The 17,317-nt window shown below is 38.6% G+C and overlaps 1 protein-coding gene across 2 annotated transcripts in view; it reads right to left on the reverse strand.

The window, feature by feature from the left end:
• Positions 1 to 17,317, reverse strand: part of Rme-8 (receptor mediated endocytosis 8) — a 193,259-nt gene that overhangs the window by 142,213 nt on the left and 33,729 nt on the right. For both annotated transcript variants that reach the window (XM_083139435.1, XM_083139434.1), the window contains exons 6-9: positions 11,632 to 11,883; positions 7,620 to 7,746; positions 5,251 to 5,373; positions 1,917 to 2,089 (exon numbers count right to left, since the gene is read on the reverse strand). In XM_083139435.1, the coding sequence (XP_082995561.1) occupies positions 1,917 to 2,089; positions 5,251 to 5,373; positions 7,620 to 7,746; positions 11,632 to 11,883 (675 nt within the window). The remainder of the gene's footprint in view (positions 1 to 1,916; positions 2,090 to 5,250; positions 5,374 to 7,619; positions 7,747 to 11,631; positions 11,884 to 17,317) is intronic.

A 17,317-nucleotide genomic window follows, 5' to 3' on the forward strand; every position in this document is an offset into this window, starting at 1 on the left:
ATATAACTGCCACCATTTTTGTCTTTTCGCCCACCTCGAGTTCATCTTTGATCTCTTCTCTAAGCTCTGTACAAGTAGCTTTGATTTCACCTCTGAACACTCTGACTTCTGAGATACTAGTTTTAATAATATCATTCAGCTCTATCAATTGAGCATTAGTCTTATCCTGATTAGCTTTGAGATCCTCCTGATTAGCTCCTGAGATCTGTTTGGCCATCCTTGATAGCATTGAGAGCAGCCATAACATCTGCCAAGCAGAAATCACCCTTTGGATCTGACATATTTAAAGGTAAAAACACCTAACCTCAGAAACCAGAACAAGAAGCAAAACAATACAAAGATTATTATAAGCTTGAACCTTTTCAACTAATCACCTGACGTCTCATAATCTTAAATATATAACAACTTTGTCAGTATATTTTAAACTCAGTATTGGCACAATAGGTAACTATGGTGCTATGTTGAAAAGGAAATTTAAATTTACATATACTGATAACTTTATAATTATTATATTGATAAAAATGAAAAGAAAAAAAAACTAGAAACAACAAAAATTACAATAGCATCAAATTATGCAATTATTTGAAAGAACATTTATATGAAGAAAACACTTCTTTACTGTCTCCTTGCTAGGCAGAGCAAGTCCTCCTCTAAATATTTGGGCATGCGTCAGTTCTACATCTGAGCACACTCAACATGTCAGATTCCTCAATCAGGTCCACAAGATGGCTTCCTTCAATTTTCAAAACTTCACATTTGGCTTGTTCACATTCATAATGCAGAAAATATTACACTCACTTAGTCTTATTTCTCATAACATTTCATTTTAGATAATGCAATATTCATTTACTAGCTAGTTAATGCTGATGCCAGCAGATAATAATTTCCTGCTCACAATTATTAAACTAGGCACTTTACACCAGTTCCAAATCTTTTCTTTTTCGTTATACAGATTATTCCATTATAAAAGCATTTCCAAGCTTCTGTTATCAACAAAATGTCTCTATATAGTTTAAACAAACTATTAAAGATTAACTTATCAAGTATAATCTCTCAAAATATCCAGATTTTTAATGATATCAAACCTTCACCAATAGTCACATTTTTACTTATGTACCATCCATCTTGAGATCCCTTCCAAGTCACAGACAACTAGTCTTAGAGCAACTAGTTCAAACCAGATTTTTTAGTATGAGTTATCTTCAATTGTTTTTTGTTTTATATTTTTGTCCATAACTGCTTAACACCTTGAATGTTTGTGTTGTAAATGTACATATTTGCTCTGTTACAGCTATTTTACTATGTATATCACAATATACTTATCTAATGATTACAATTACCATTTTATGAATGTTGATATAAAATACCAAGTATGACATCATATAAGACATTGAACAATTTTAAAGAGTTGACCTTTGTATATAAACCTTGATGTCAATGCAAATGTACATAATTTCAATAAATTTAATTATAAATTTGAATGTAACTTATCTTGCTTGCCTGAAATAACACATATGATTGAAGATATTTGTTTTTTCATATTGTCAGTGAAAAATAACTGTTATGAATATGAATTCAGAATATTGCACAATTTGATAATTTTGTCATGATATACAAATTGGCTTTTTTAAACATCATATTTAATGAAATTAGTTTAAATAGTAATTTCAGACACTTAATTGCATTATATGAATAAAATTTTGAGCAATCATATGACTAAATTATTATAGATATAGCACAAATGTGGAACTTTGGACTTAGCCTAACCATTTTCAAATGTAGTTATGACAATGTATTATTTTTATTGTCATAATACATCGGACCATTCACCGAACTTTTTTGATATATCGGACTATTCACCGAACTACTTAGACACAGGGTGTACATAAAACAATGTTATTATAAATTTTACATACCCTTGCAGAGATGTAAATCCTGCAAAACCAACTTTAGAAGCCACAAGCCTCCGTAATGCTTGGAACTGTCCTTCAAGATCTGACAGTGAAATTGAACTCTGATCCCCTTCTTTTTGAACCAGTGCTTGCAGGGCTCCAGTTATGAGTTTGTCTTTATTTTCTGCAAACAGACCCTGAGAAAATAAGAATATGTGTTAGAATGCATGGACAGAAATCTTCCAATACAGTAATGTCAAAAAATATGTAAATCAATAAGGAAAAACTTGAGTCTATGGTTGCATTATGACATCTGCAATAAACCTTAATGCTTCACTTCAATTTTTATATGTAAATGTTGTACATGATCACTGTTATCAGAAACACTGATTGACTTTGTCATCGAGTTTCATTGGTATTTAAGTTCATTGAGATAAACTACATCATTACTAAAATTATATATATATTTTTTTTATCTAACAAAATTCATGTGCTTCACAGGATACTTTCTGTAGTGGCACAAGTTACAGGAGTACCTCGCTAATATGATATTAGTTAATACGAAGTACCCTCCCTTTAATCCGAAGTTCTTCCCACTCCCCAGCCGATAACATAGAATTTTTAATGTATTTTGGTACAGATAAATCGAAATACACATAATCTCTAATACGAAGATGTTTAGAAGATCCTTCGGCAAAACTGGTTTCGCTTAATTCGAAGTAGACACCTGCATAAGTCGAAAAGAGAATATAAAATGTGGAGAGAGCTTGGATGTTAATTTCAACTGACCTTGGCTTGTTTCCTTGTCCTAAAAGTTGCTGACAACTCGGGGACCCACTGGACTTGCATTCTTTGTTAATGTGCACGGCAGGGCATGCTCTTTCATTGCTGAATGCACCACCTTGGAAATATTCACCAGTGCCACACGAGAAATGCGAGATAATATTACAGGAGTGTTCCAAAATACAGATGCGTGGCACCTGGAACGCTCGCCTATCTGTCTAGCTCTGAACACGAGTTTCAGGAGTTTCCGGTGAGTGAGCAACTCTTGTTCTTGTAGCTGACAACTTCCGGAAACTATTTTCAATCAACTTTGTTCCCTATAACACTTCATAAAAAAGGAAACTGTTACAGATAATCAAAGCCACGTAGGCCAACTAAAGATTGTCAACCCACTCAATACGTTGTCATTCAGGTTACGGAAAAAGTTTACCTCGATCTTACATATGTCTAACTCCCTACTTCAAGCAAGATCATCTCAGCAAGAAAGAATCTACCCAATGGAAACATCTTCCAGTTTTTTAAAAAGAAATAAATTACCTTGCCAATTTCGTGTCGGAAATGGAGTTGCGGACTTATCTGACGAAACAGGAGACTGCACCCAATCCCACCCCACAAGTGCTCAGAAGAAGTGAAAGAATAATGGACCGGAATCTGACCAGCGAACCAGCATCAACACTGCGGGACCCACAGGAGGAAGAAGAGAAGGAAGCACCAGGAGGAGCGTCACAAACAATTATAGTATTTGTCTTAATCATAACATGAAAAAAAAGGCGTTAAGTCGCCACTTGAAATAAGATGTGTTGGACTTCAGATTCTAAATAGTGAATAAAATTAATATTTCAGAGCAAGGTATACAATAGTTAGGGGCATACATATTTTGTTTTTGACAAAAAAACGAAATGTCAAAAAACACATTGTAGTGTTCATTTTTCAGATTTTGAAAGGTGTGAGATGCATTTTGCTATCATGTTTTGTCACAAAATAATGCAAAAGGAACTTCAAAATGCGAAATTAACTCTTAAACACGAAATTTAGGGTTTATTTACAGACCCGACACATTCTGAGGTCTGAATTATCCTGTGAGTTATGCAAATCACGGAAAATTGATTAATTCTGTTTTTAATATTGGAGAAGCAAAAATGGACTCCTTTACACAGAAATAAACTTGATACTTTGATAACTACATAAATGTCCTATTAGAAGTGAAATGTTAATTTTGTGTAATAAGCGTAGTTTAAATCAAATTTAGGATTATACAGAAGGTCGATCCGATTTTGGACTAGCACTTACCTTATGAAAATCCACGGGACCACCATTGGTTGGCCTCAATGTGATCACCTTTTGTCTTGGCAATGGCCCTGCACCGTAACTTCCATTGTAGGAGGCTAGGATGAAGTACAGGAAGTGGAATCTTCTGCCAGTCCTCCTGACAGGCTTTCCACAGGCCCCGGAGAGTGGTGACACGACGAGAGGAAAGTGTACGTTTCAGTAGACCAAACCCACAGAAATCCATGGGACTCGCATCCGGTAACTTCACTGGTATATCGTCAAATGGAATAGCCCGAATGCCGGTGTCAGTCGCCATCTGTTGCAGAAAGTTCTGGGTAGAGCGAGATGTATGTGATGAGGCCTTACACAGATAAGACCTCACTGAGGTAATGTTCATGGCTTTGAAAAACCTTCTGGAGGTTTAATTTCTCCCACAGGGTGCGGTTCACAGTTGACTGGGCCACGTGGAGTCGTGTGGCCATCACACGTTACGTCGGGGGGTTTTCCTTCAGTGCCATTCGATGCAACTTAAGACACACGGGTTGCATCACTGCAGTGCATGCTCACTTCCTCGTCCTACTGGTGGGCGACTATAGCTGGAACCTCATGGTTTTTATGTCGCTTGATTATGTTCTTGATGGTCGTCGAACCAAGGTGCATCCATGTTCCTTGCACTGTTTCTGAATTTTTGACACCGAATATTTGGCGTGGAAAAGTGCAACTATGTAGCCCTCCCAAAAACTGTTCACCTTAGGAGCCATGATGCACACAACACACACTCGCGATAGTGCCACGATACTAAAGGCTCTAACCATCCTCCCATGCTTTTAACCGCTTGGATCGGTCAAATTTGTGCACAGGGGTGACGGTTCAAAATCGGACACATATACGCAGATTGACCTTCTGTATTCACAATTTTAAAACCAAAATGTCTTCTTATATACCACTTTCCGTTCAATTTTTCACCGCTATAACACCGAAATTTTACTTTATTTACCGCTTTTGAACCCGAAATTGACTCAGTTTTTGTACCGAAATTTTGCTTTTTTATTTACCAAAAATATGTGCTTCTAACAATAGTATTTTGTGCCAAATTTGAAGATTGTGTTATTGCTTCGTGTTTCCAAAATTAAAATATTTTTTGTTCATAATACTGATTGGTGTCAAGGACATACTTTTCCTGCCTATTACATGGCAGTCAACATGTTAATCTACTTATGGTGATTGTTTTCCCAAGAAAATGTAAAATCTTTGAGAGAGCATAAACAATAATTCGGAAGAGGTAATAATGATCATTTTTACTTACATCCTGTGTTACTGAATGGAGTAGCCCACTGTATGGTATATTTGCATTAAACCTGTCTACTATCTCACCAAAAGTCCTCCTTCCTGGTGGTTGCTGAAGAAATCTTAGATGCATCGACTCTACCTGCACAATGACAATTTAAATATCATTATATTTCAAAACATTGCCATTTTACATTGATAAAATCTTTGTCAGAAAAGTTCCAGGACTTAATTTATTCAACTTATGAACTAATGGTCCTACGTCTTGTCAAAGTAGTCCCCTGGGCTATCTATGCACAGCTGCCACCATTTCTGGAGGTCATGGAAGCAAGCAGGGAAAGCTTCATCTAGGATCCTTCTCAGCACATCTGTCACACCCGTTTGGATTTCTGCAATATCTTTATGGTGCTTCCATTTCAGCAGTGTTTTCACATGGGGAAACAAAAAAAATACCACACAGCGACAGTTTGGGTGAATATGGTGGATGTGGTACAGCAGGGATATGATGAATGGCCAGATATTCCTCGACTGATAAAGCAGTATGAGGCCTTGCATTGTCGTGCAATAAGAACCACTGCTCAGATGCCAACAAATCAGGACGGCACTGCCAAATTTGCTTGACGCAAACATTTCAGGACGTCAACATAAAAGTTTTGGTTTATCGTTTGTCCTTCAGCCAGATATTCATGGTGCACCAAACCTTTAGCATCAAAAACTGCAACCAACAGTGTCTTTGTCACTCTGGGATCGTCTTGCATTGAATCTCTGCTCTCCTGAAACCTTTTGTGCCATTCAAAGATGCAGCTTCTCAATAATGCCTCGTCAGAATATGCTTGCTCTATCATTTTCCATATTTCACTAGGGGTTTTCCTAGCTTAATGCAGAACTTAATGTTAACTCTCTGCTTGGAATACATTTCCATCATGTCACTCATGTAACTTCCAACTAAATGAGCCAACAGGCCAAACAGTGAGTTCCTAAGCAAAGCCCTGTCACCTAGTGAGTTTATATGGAAGCACTTCCAAGGCCATGTCTACTCAGACATATCAGGTGACTGAATAACACCCACGTCGTGTGTTCAAATATCACAGGTAAAGAATAAAAAAATCAGCCCTGGATCTTTTCTGACAAAGGTTGTACATAAATTCAAATTAGAACTTTAAAATAATTGTATTTTAAGTACAGTTAATGCTGGATAAGTTACTGGATAATGAATAGCAAAGTAAAACTGACTATGCACAAAGACATGCTATAACATATCAACAAAGGCATCATATTTCTTGGTAATAATTCCCCACAATATAATTACATATTGTTTCACACATGAGGCAATTAGCGGAATTCCAGAGTGTTGCTGTACAAGAGTGGGCAGAGAACACTAAAAAATTTTTCTTCCAATATTTTGGTATTTAACCTTTAGAGAATGGCTGGTTCACATGGCAGCAATTAACACATGATGGATACAGTAAACGCGGTTTAAAATTTACATACGTGAAATTTTGTATTTTCGCGTTGCACAATTTAATGGTTATATCCAATTAATTTCGAAGACTCTTTGTCTTCATTCACTAAGGGTATGGCATCTGGAGCGGAAATGGTCATTAAACTGTGCAACGTGGAAATACGAAATTTCAAAATTTCCTGTAAGTAATGACAATATTTCAGTTCTGCTCTTTTTATCATTTATGTACAGATTAAGGTATGGAATACTGGAATGATAGAACAATATATCTATTGTTACTGTTTTTAACAAACACATTTTGAAAATGTCAATCCCCTTCCCAAAAATGTGCAGTGTTATTTGAAACATATTCTTTTTGAACCAACATTTTTGCTGATGTGTTTCACGTTTAAATGTAATAGTACCACCCAGGTGTAGGCTGTGACAGGCCTGATTAGCCGACAGACGAAAATATAAAAAATTAGAGAAAAGAAAGAAGCAAGCCGGACTGGAAATAGGAGACGTTGCAGGTTACGAATATGGATAAATGAATATTGGAACACTGACAGCAAGGACTGAAGAAATTGTGGAAACAAAATGGAAAGAAAGAGGAGAAATGAAATTGAGGAATGACTATAAACTGTACTGGGCAGTACTGTACTCCTCCCATGTAACATGTACTAACACATTTTATACATGTTTCTCTGTGTGTATTTGTTTTCGAATGAAAGTTTTCACACTTAGGAACCACCCTATACACAGTGGAACCTGGATTTTACATTTTTCTGTATCATACATTCAATTTTGGTGCTCCCTATGTAGCAAAATGTTGTAAAATTTTCCTAGTTTTTACATTTTCCTGCACTTTTAAGTTTTTCCAGGATAATCCCCTGAAAAAGAAATTAAGTTCCACTGTATTATTTTACATTATATTTCAATTTACAAACCTCTTCATCTACAGGAGGACTTAAAGGACCCAACCGTTTCCCTCGTGGTGTTGGTCTCATTTTTACATGAACATCTCTGTTACCCGATGCCCGAACACCATCCAGCAGAGAAGCCAATAGGGAATCCCTGATGAGAGAGAACAATATTTTTATAAAGATTAAAAAAGACAAATGCCAATTACACTAGAGTACAACAGTTATCTATGTCTAAGTATACCTATTGTTATCTCTCAGCAACTTGTTGAGTTCAATTAGATTCCAAAGCAGGTCCAAATTGTTTTCAGGTGAAAAAAAAGTGCATTTAGCATATACAGTGGAATCCCGATTTTATGTTCCCTGATTTTACATTTTCCCGCATTACACATTTAATCTTCATGGTCGCAACATAGCAAAATGCTGTAAAATTTTCCTGATTTTCTCGCATTTTAAGTTCTTACAGCTTGGTCCCCTGAAAAATGTAAAATTGAGATCATCATCCTTCGCCATTTCCTGACTCTTGCTGGGTTGGCATTGTATTGTAACTATTCAGTGAACCAGGCCCGTAGCCAGGCGGGGGGGGGGGGGGGGGGGCTCAGCACCCCCTGGCACTACCGTCAGCCCCCTTGACATTAGGTTTTTTGTATAATTTGTTTACAGTGAAAATTGAAAATGCAGACAGCAGCTATTACATTCATTCATCTTGTTTATGAGCTCAAGTCTAGGTAGAAGATTCTCTAGACTTTAGGAACTTCTTTTTTAAGGGAACTTCTATATCTGTACCTTCGCTGCCCCTACCACATCTGCATCAAAGGTCAACAGCCACCAATTTTTGGGAACGAAGGGGAGTTTTATTGCTTCGGGGAGTGTGGAATGTACTGTAGGCACTATGATTGAATATTGTGTATTTTTTCTTGTATGATATAAATATCTGTATTATCAAAAGTAGTATGGAGAGTGTAGTAAGGGATGAGGTCAGTAAAAGTCAATTAACACTTCAAGGGATGTTTAAGAAGATATAGAAAAAAATGTAGTATTTGCATGATATTTCTAAATTTTATGTTTTACATTAACTTGGTGCCCCCCTCCCCCCAACACACACACACACATAATTTACCTTCAATTAATACTGTTCAACTTTCGAAAATGGACTTGGTCTACAAAGCCCCCCTCCCCTGATAACCCGTGAGCCCCTACCTGGAGATCAATTCTAGCATCAGGGCCTGCAGTGAACACTGAGTGTATATCAGAATCAGATAATATTATCATCAGAATGAATTCAACATTTTCAGAGAGTACTTCAGTAGTGGCAGAGTTCCAATTCTGTTACCTTGTAATCAAGGAGTCACAGGTTTGTTCCCTGGTATAGGTACTTGAACAGTGGCTCCAATCCCACATTAAACTGTTGTGGGATTAGCCTATCTGAACATAAAATGAAACTTAAAACAAGTATATTAGAATCATTAAATGTTCTTCTATGTCACATGATTGTGTCATGTTATTCAAAATCAGTTTCACCATTCTCATTTACTATAAACTATCATTAGTAATGTGAATATTTAAATGAAGAACTAGTTTACTTCAACTCGCTACTAACCTTCTTACTGTCCACAGTTGTTCTCTACATAACTGAATTTTACGTACAACAAATTCTAAGTGTGAACTTGATTTTACGTTTTCCAGGGAGACAAGATGAAAAAATGTTAAATGCAGGTTAATTGAAAAATCTGGGGAAATTTTACATTTTGCAATGTTAAAACCATAAAGATGTAAAGTCTGGGATCAAGGTTCCACTGTATCAAGTACAGTTTTACTGCACATTTACCATTATTATTACTTTACTCAGACATTACTAATTGGAGGTAAGATTAAAAAGTACACATGTCAACACAAATTTGTTATTATTTTCTTGCTAGGTGAAAAAACGACTTACTTAAAAAATATTAATTATTATTAGTGGGTGAGAATTGCGCTCCAATTACAAGCATTAATTTACCAATTTTGCTTTAAAATATTCAAAAAATTACATCAGAATATATCAGGGTGTCTATCCAAATAAACTAACAATTCTTGACTTTTTCATGACTTTTTATTGACCTTTTATTTTTCTTAACCTTTATTCATTCGACCACTACATAGGTAAAGTTGGAAATTAGCAATTAAGAAAATAAATATTTTTTATTTAATGAAAAACCTTATCAAAAGGCTGGTGAAGATGAAAATTGAAGCTGCAATTTAACTTAAGAAAAACAGATTTGTTTTATGTATTAACGCATGTAATAATTAATGTTCCCTTCCATGTAGTACACTCTGGACTGCATTTGGCAATCTAGCAAGGCTCTGGCATCTGGACTCAAAGCCAGTGCAAACATGTGGGGCTCGTGTTGTTGTCCCTACATGTTTGTGATTGTCCCTTCATCCATCTCTTCTTTCCACCATCGTCGCGATTAGCCAAAAGGGGCGGAAAAGCAAAGTAAAATACAGCGTATCCGAGATGAAACGCCCTAATTTGAAACACTTATACTAAACATAATAAACAACCAAGACAATTTTGTTAGGTGGTATATGGTAGATTAGCTGTGGAAATTTTAATTATGTAATGTAATAGCAAGATCATTTTCATTGCAGGTGCTGAAAACCGAAAAAAAAAGGAAAATGACAACGAATGCTGAAAAAGCACAAACCGTGTGGTGGTATGCAGAATTAGGGTCCATTATCGCAGTTCAATGACGTTTTCGTGCAGAGTATCACAGAGACCCTCCAGATGCCAAGAGAATCAAGGCATGGAAAGCAGCGTTTCTAGAGACAGGATCTGTTGCTAAGAGGCATGGTAGTGGCCCTTCAAGAACATCAGAGGAGAATGTTCGGCGCATTTCATATACAAAGTCCCAAAAAATCTGTTCGTCTGGCGTCACGTGAGCTTGATGTCCCGAAATAACTGTCCACGATGTGCTACACAAGCACCTAAAGCTTTATGCATATAAATTGCAAGTGTTACATGAGGTGAAACATGACGATAAACCCAAACGAGCAACGTTTGCTGAAGACATTCTTCAGCGCATCGAGGAAGACAACAACTTTTTGGCCAAGGTTATGTTTTCTGATGAGTCAACATTTCACCTCAGTGGTAAGGTCAACAGACACAACGTGCGAATTTGGGATAGTGAACATCCTTGAGAGGCCATAGAGTATCAACGAGATAGCCCGAAGGTCAACGTTTGGTGTGGCTTACACATTGACTGAAGAATTCCCACAAAGATGGATTGGGAGAGGTGGTCCAATTACCTGGCCACCCCCGTCGCCTGACATTACTCCCCTGGATTTCTTCCTGTGCGGGTATGTTAAGGACAAGGTGTACTCTTATCAAAGTGACAATTGTGGAACAGCTTCATGAGAGGATTAGAGCTGCTTGAGACAGTTACGCCACAGATGCTACAGGCTACCTGGTGTGAAATCGAGTATCGATTAGACATCCTCCGTGCCACTCGTGGGGCACATGTAGAAATGGTGTGATTGCACAAACAAGACTTCATAACTATGTGTATCCATCATTGTATCAATCTTCTTTATGAATCGAATACATGTCGTATTACAGACAGTTCAAATTAGGGTGTTTCATCTCGGATACCCTGTATATTAAATCGATCATTGCGATAGCAAAAATTCTTGACCCCAAGTATAAATTCTTGACTTGTTGATTTCTTTACTTTTTCTCGATTTTTCATGACCAGTAGACACTTGGATGCTTGAAATCACAAAAAGCAGGTTTTTTTTACATAATACTGGAAAAAAATCAATAGAAGGTTCTAATTTTGCATAATATCCAGGATAATTACACTTCACAAAAGTGTTGCTAGATATTTTTGAAGGCCCTGCAAATGATTAAAATGCAGGAAAAGTATCTGCTGGTATCAGTAAATAAAATGCAAATGATACTTTCTAATACCAATACATCAGCATCAATATCAGCTTGGACCTACTTAACTTCTAACTTTCCTAATATGAGCAATCCAGTTAGTAATAAGATATAACTTACCTGTCGATAGCTGTGTATGTTCTTATTTGGCCTTTCACATACTCGATGCTAAAAAGCTGGGGATTGTCTCGGCTTCTGACTAGAGCAAATATCTCACATAAAGGCCTTATTGTGCAGACACTGTATGTCTGAGGGTCCCTTTCTATAAGGCATGTTTCTGATAAACACAGAGTTCGGCGCTGAGGTTCTTGGTGGCGTGGATGAATTTTGTGTACTATAAACTCTGAGACTGACGTAATATGTTCATCTGAACTGTAACAGATATGAATAATTCATCAACAATAGAAATAATACAAAAATGCTCCATAAATAATTCAGTAAGGCTATGTTGAATAGATAGAATTTGATGGCTTTTATCTCGATGATTGTCCTCTTCTATCCATCAGTTCACCCCACCTTAACTGGCAGCTAAATGTCCTTCATCTTCTCCCTTCTCCCCACACCCTACTCTTTGTTCTATGAATTTTACAGGGAAAAAAGTGGGAAGACTTTCCCTATCCACAAAAGACGATAACCACATTGCTGTAATCCTACAAAGTGTGGACATGCAGCACCTGAAAGATTAGCCCAGCAGTCGTAAAAGCTCTGCAAGTGAAGGACCTCTTAACAGCAAGCAATTACTGATATCAATCCCAATATTTGCATAATAGCCTGGAAAATGTCTGTGAGGATTATTATTCATGATTATATTGTGGTTTAATAAATTAAATTAAACAATTCAGCATTTTATTAGTATCATCAAAAATTTCAAATATCAATTCATCCCTAGTACATATATAAACCACTAATGTTTTTTTTATTTATACTTCTCTCACATATTATTGCTTTGAACACAATAGGTATTTCAACAGTAACAGTCATCAACAAGTGAGTTGAAGAAGAATGTACTCTCACTTGATAATTTGTTTACAAGTTAGTCTTGATGCTTCTTCTGTCTTGGTTCAAAATGTATTATTATTACTGCTGTCGCAAACGTTAGAAATTTTTAACCACAATTACATTTTAAAATGTTAAAATGACACCACTAATAATAACGTGTCCATAATTCTCTGTTCCGCAACACTCCACCCTTACCGGGCCGCTTCTGGCAGGAAAAACCCAAATAAACAACTAAATAGGCTCGTTAGTCCTGGGTTCCCATCCCGTTCCTCACCAGAGCGCTCGGAACCAAAGAATCAATCACAGGTAAGAACTTACTGAATTAATGTTGCAGGGTGATTGCTGAAAACTCGCAGAAATGGGCTTTATACATTTATTTACAATTTAACAAAACAAGGCTCGGATTCTTCCAATAATTCTCTAAGTTACATTATTTACATTCCTCTAACGTGAGCCCCACGGCAGAACTGCCAAGTGGAAAGCTGAGCATCGGCAGAACTGCCTCGGGATGCTTTTTCTCAAGGGAGGCCACTGGAGCCCGAAGATCGCTCTCCCTTCTGCTATCCAGTTCAAAAAAACACTCTCCTGGTCCTCTGACACAGGCCATATTTATACTTCCTCCCGCGTCACATGGGGGAGGGCTGAAAGTTCAAACCTTATTGGCTCTTATAAGCTACACAGAACCATGGAAGAAACCCAAGCATACAAATTCATACACAATCACAAAAAAGAACAAAAAAAACAAATACTGTTTGTAACAGTATTATACTCCCCTCACCGAAAAAAAAAGAGCTTACCCAGGTAAGTCTGTGTGTCCAATGTCCTGGTGAGGTTTGCCTGAAATTAAAATTAAACACTAACACCGTCCACTTCACTTCACTTCACTGACTTTACACTTTCCGGAATAAGTCTTTCCGAATGTTCCTCACTGCATCCTGTGATCTCTGGAACCGGTGACATCCTAATTCATCGTTGTGAAGTCCATTTCCAGGTGTGGGCTGTTTGACCATGGCAAGGACGTCCTCTTCCAGGCTGCTTCCTTCTTTTGAGGTTCTGGGATCGAACCTCTTCCCATTCACTCCTAGGGTAGGAGCAATATCCAGCACGTGAATTCACGGCATTTCTCTGCTTAATTACTACAGAAGGTGCAAACACTCGCGAGTAAATATGTGCCTCCGAATAAAAAGAAACTTTTAACTAATGGAGATTTCATTTAGAACTGTCCCTTTAAAGAAACTATTTTGTAAGGGATCGGCAAAGGAGAAAAGACTGGTTTGTTATGGTCTACCCAGCTGTTTCCCCAGAAGCTCTATGGGGTGTCTCTGGGTCAGCTGACCGTTCTTCCCGGCGCCTTCCGTTTCCACCAGAAACCGTACGTCACGCTTCGGGCATCTTTTCACCTGGTTGTTCACTGCTAATGCGATCGAATCCAAGTTTTCTGACCACCTGCTGTGTCCTGTGCAAAACTTGGCTATCGCTCTCTTTACTGTCTCAATTGCTGCTTCTGCAAGATCTGCTTGTGGGCGGTATGGATCAATGTACACGGGTTTGCAGTTGATGGTTTTCAGTACTTGGCGAAACAGGCGGCTACGAAACACACCTCGATTGTCACTGGTAAACATCAATGGAAAACCGTAAAGATGACAATATTTCAGTAATGCATTGGAAATAGTCCTGCCTGTCACTGTTGTCATGGATTCCAAGAATATGTGTCTCGTAAAAGAATCTTCAATGAGAAATACGTAGCGATAACCCCCCCTAGAACTGGTCGGAAATGGTCCAAACAAATCTCCGTACAATTTCGCTCCTGGGCGTGGCTGATTGCGACTTCTCATGAATCCCATCTTTTTATAAGAATCTGGATTGTATCTCAAACAGGTGAGGCATGATCTGCAGTAATTTCTAACATCAGAGTAAACATTTTTCCACGTAAACTGTTCCAAAATCTTGAACAGTGTCTTAGCTGCCCCTGGATGTGCGGCGTGAACTTCGTCATGGGATATTCGCAGCACTTCCGGTTTCAAGGAATCCGGTGTCCAAATCTTTTGCTGCTGTCCAAACACGGGAAACATCCCCTTCCCTTCTTCTATGTTTCTGTAGAGAATCCCATCTTCATCCAGGTAAGAAGTGCTCAGATGAAAATCGAAAACTTTCTTGTTCAATTCCTCATCCAATTGAACTTCCTCTCCCTTAAGGCACGCAATTAACAAAGACAAATATGAGTCCTTCTGTTGCTCTCTTGCCCATAATCGCTTATCTTCCAAGTTTATATTGCCGGTTGTTATTTCGTTTACTTCCAACTTCTTTGCATTAGGTTCTATTGCTGACTGAGTGCAACTGTTGATTTCGCCACGAAGCTCGGGTGTTGCATTACCAAGGAGTTCAACAGAAGCGGTGTCAGGGTTGTCTCTCAAAAGACGCTTGAAGAAAACAGAGCTATACAATTCTTCATCTTCGCTGTTCCGTCCATCATCATCCGAATTAGATAGTGACATTACATCCTCCTGAATGTCAACTAATGTTACTTTCTCGCGTTCCATTCCCTGCGCAGCCGAAGTACCGGGACTCGAACCAGAGTCCTCTCTTCCCAGGCAAGTAGGCTTCTTTCTCTTCCTTTTTTCCTGGAACTTACTGAATTTCTTATTCACATCCTTCAGGTCGCTAATCGGAATATGATCTTCTTTTTCTTTCCTCGCCGATAAACTTTTCTTTTTCCTGACTTTTTCGGTTTTGGGGGTTTGCAACACTTCTTTGTCGCGGTTCTCTTCTACGTGAATGACAGTGGAAGACAGGAGGTTACTAGTTTTCTTCTCTTTCTTCCCAATTGTGTCAAATGAAATAATATCGTCCCTTTCATTCTGAAAAGCCCAACCGTTCAACGCGGGTGCAATTAAAATCTTCGCCCTGGCCATAAAACTTCTACCGGCGATCAGGTCATTCTGGGGATTCTCCAAAACAAAGAATTTCTCTCGGACCCGTTGACCATAGAAAGTTACATTAAAAAAGACATGTCCCACAGTTCTTGTTATCCCTTCAGCTAACTGTACATTCAACTTGTTCTGACGTAATTTCGCCCCCTTTTCTGCCAATTTCCGAAATAAAGACAAACTCATGCAGGATATATTAGCCCCGGTATCCATATACATAGGGATCTGAATTCCATTTATTTTTCCAAAAACGAAAGGTTCCTGAATTTTACTATTAGACATCTTTACTTTTGTCGAATTACAGGCGCGTCTCACTGTCACGGCCTGTCCATGACGTTCTCTTGACTCTGAAACATTATCTTTCTTTGCAACTTTGTGAAAACGTGCCAGATGTGCAGTTGATTGACAAACGTAACACTTGCGTTCTTTGCCAGACATTCTTGGGTGGTCAGTAGTCGCTTTTGTCTGCCTCGAAACAGCAGGGGGTTCCTTCCCTAACCTCGAATATTTCCCAGGGTCGAGCACACATAGCAGATCATCCCCCGCGGCGCTACTCGCCCCTCTAACGGCCAACAGCCCCTCGGACTGAGGAGGTGTGGCGCCTCTCAAGGCAAAGTTAATGATTTCCTGTTCTGTCTCATACTGAGGAAACGTAGCGTTTTCCAACATCTCTCCCTGTAGCTTCAAAGCATTTACGTGAAGCTCTTTCATGCTGTTGAAATTCTGACATCTTAATCTCTCACGATACACAGGGTTACATTTACGCCGAATAAAATTAACCTTCTCTTCGACTGTAGCGGTGGATTTTGCCCTCTCGAACCATCTATCTATCTTGCGAATATAGACTGCCAATGACTCGCTCTTTAGCTGAAAGCGAGAATCCAAGAATCGCTCTAATTCTCGTTCGTGATCCAACCCATGAAAATTCTTGAGAAACAAATCCCTGAATTGCACATATCCTTCAAACGGGCTTGCAAAATGAAAGAATTCCTTCGCCTCTCCTTTCAACGCTAACGGAAGATGATACAGCAATAATTCCTCTTCATTTATGCCCAAAAGATCCCTGTATGCATCCAGTTCATCCAAAAAGCTATAAACTTCCATCCCTTTTGTTTCCCCATTAAAAGTCGGTAACTGTACTCTAATGTCGTCTGGAAGAATCCTCGGCCTGTTTGTTACTGTAGCATTATTTTCTGTACCCATTGTTGGCGTCGAACTAGTTTCCCCATTAACGGACGACAACGCAGACTGAGCCCTTGTCAACATTTCGACCCTTTTTCAGCAACCGTTTTCCTTTCTTTGCCTGTGTCCTTTCACACAAAAAATCCAAGGACGAGACCCCAATAATTCTCTGTTCCGCAACACTCCACCCTTACCGGGCCGCTTCTGGCAGGAAAAACCCAAATAAACAACTAAATAGGCTCGTTAGTCCTGGGTTCCCATCCCGTTCCTCACCAGAGCGCTCGGAACCAAAGAATCAATCACAGGTAAGAACTTACTGAATTAATGTTGCAGGGTGATTGCTGAAAACTCGCAGAAATGGGCTTTATACATTTATTTACAATTTAACAAAACAAGGCTCGGATTCTTCCAATAATTCTCTAAGTTACATTATTTACATTCCTCTAACGTGAGCCCCACGGCAGAACTGCCAAGTGGAAAGCTGAGCATCGGCAGAACTGCCTCGGGATGCTTTTTCTCAAGGGAGGCCACTGGAGCCCGAAGATCGCTCTCCCTTCTGCTATCCAGTTCAAAAAAACACTCTCCTGGTCCTCTGACACAGGCCATATTTATACTTCCTCCCGCGTCACATGGGGGAGGGCTGAAAGTTCAAACCTTATTGGCTCTTATAAGCTACACAGAACCATGGAAGAAACCCA

This window comes from Lepisma saccharinum, chromosome 17, assembly GCF_977018435.1.
Source record: "Lepisma saccharinum chromosome 17, izLepSacc3.1, whole genome shotgun sequence".
Lineage (NCBI taxonomy): Eukaryota > Metazoa > Arthropoda > Insecta > Zygentoma > Lepismatidae > Lepisma > Lepisma saccharinum.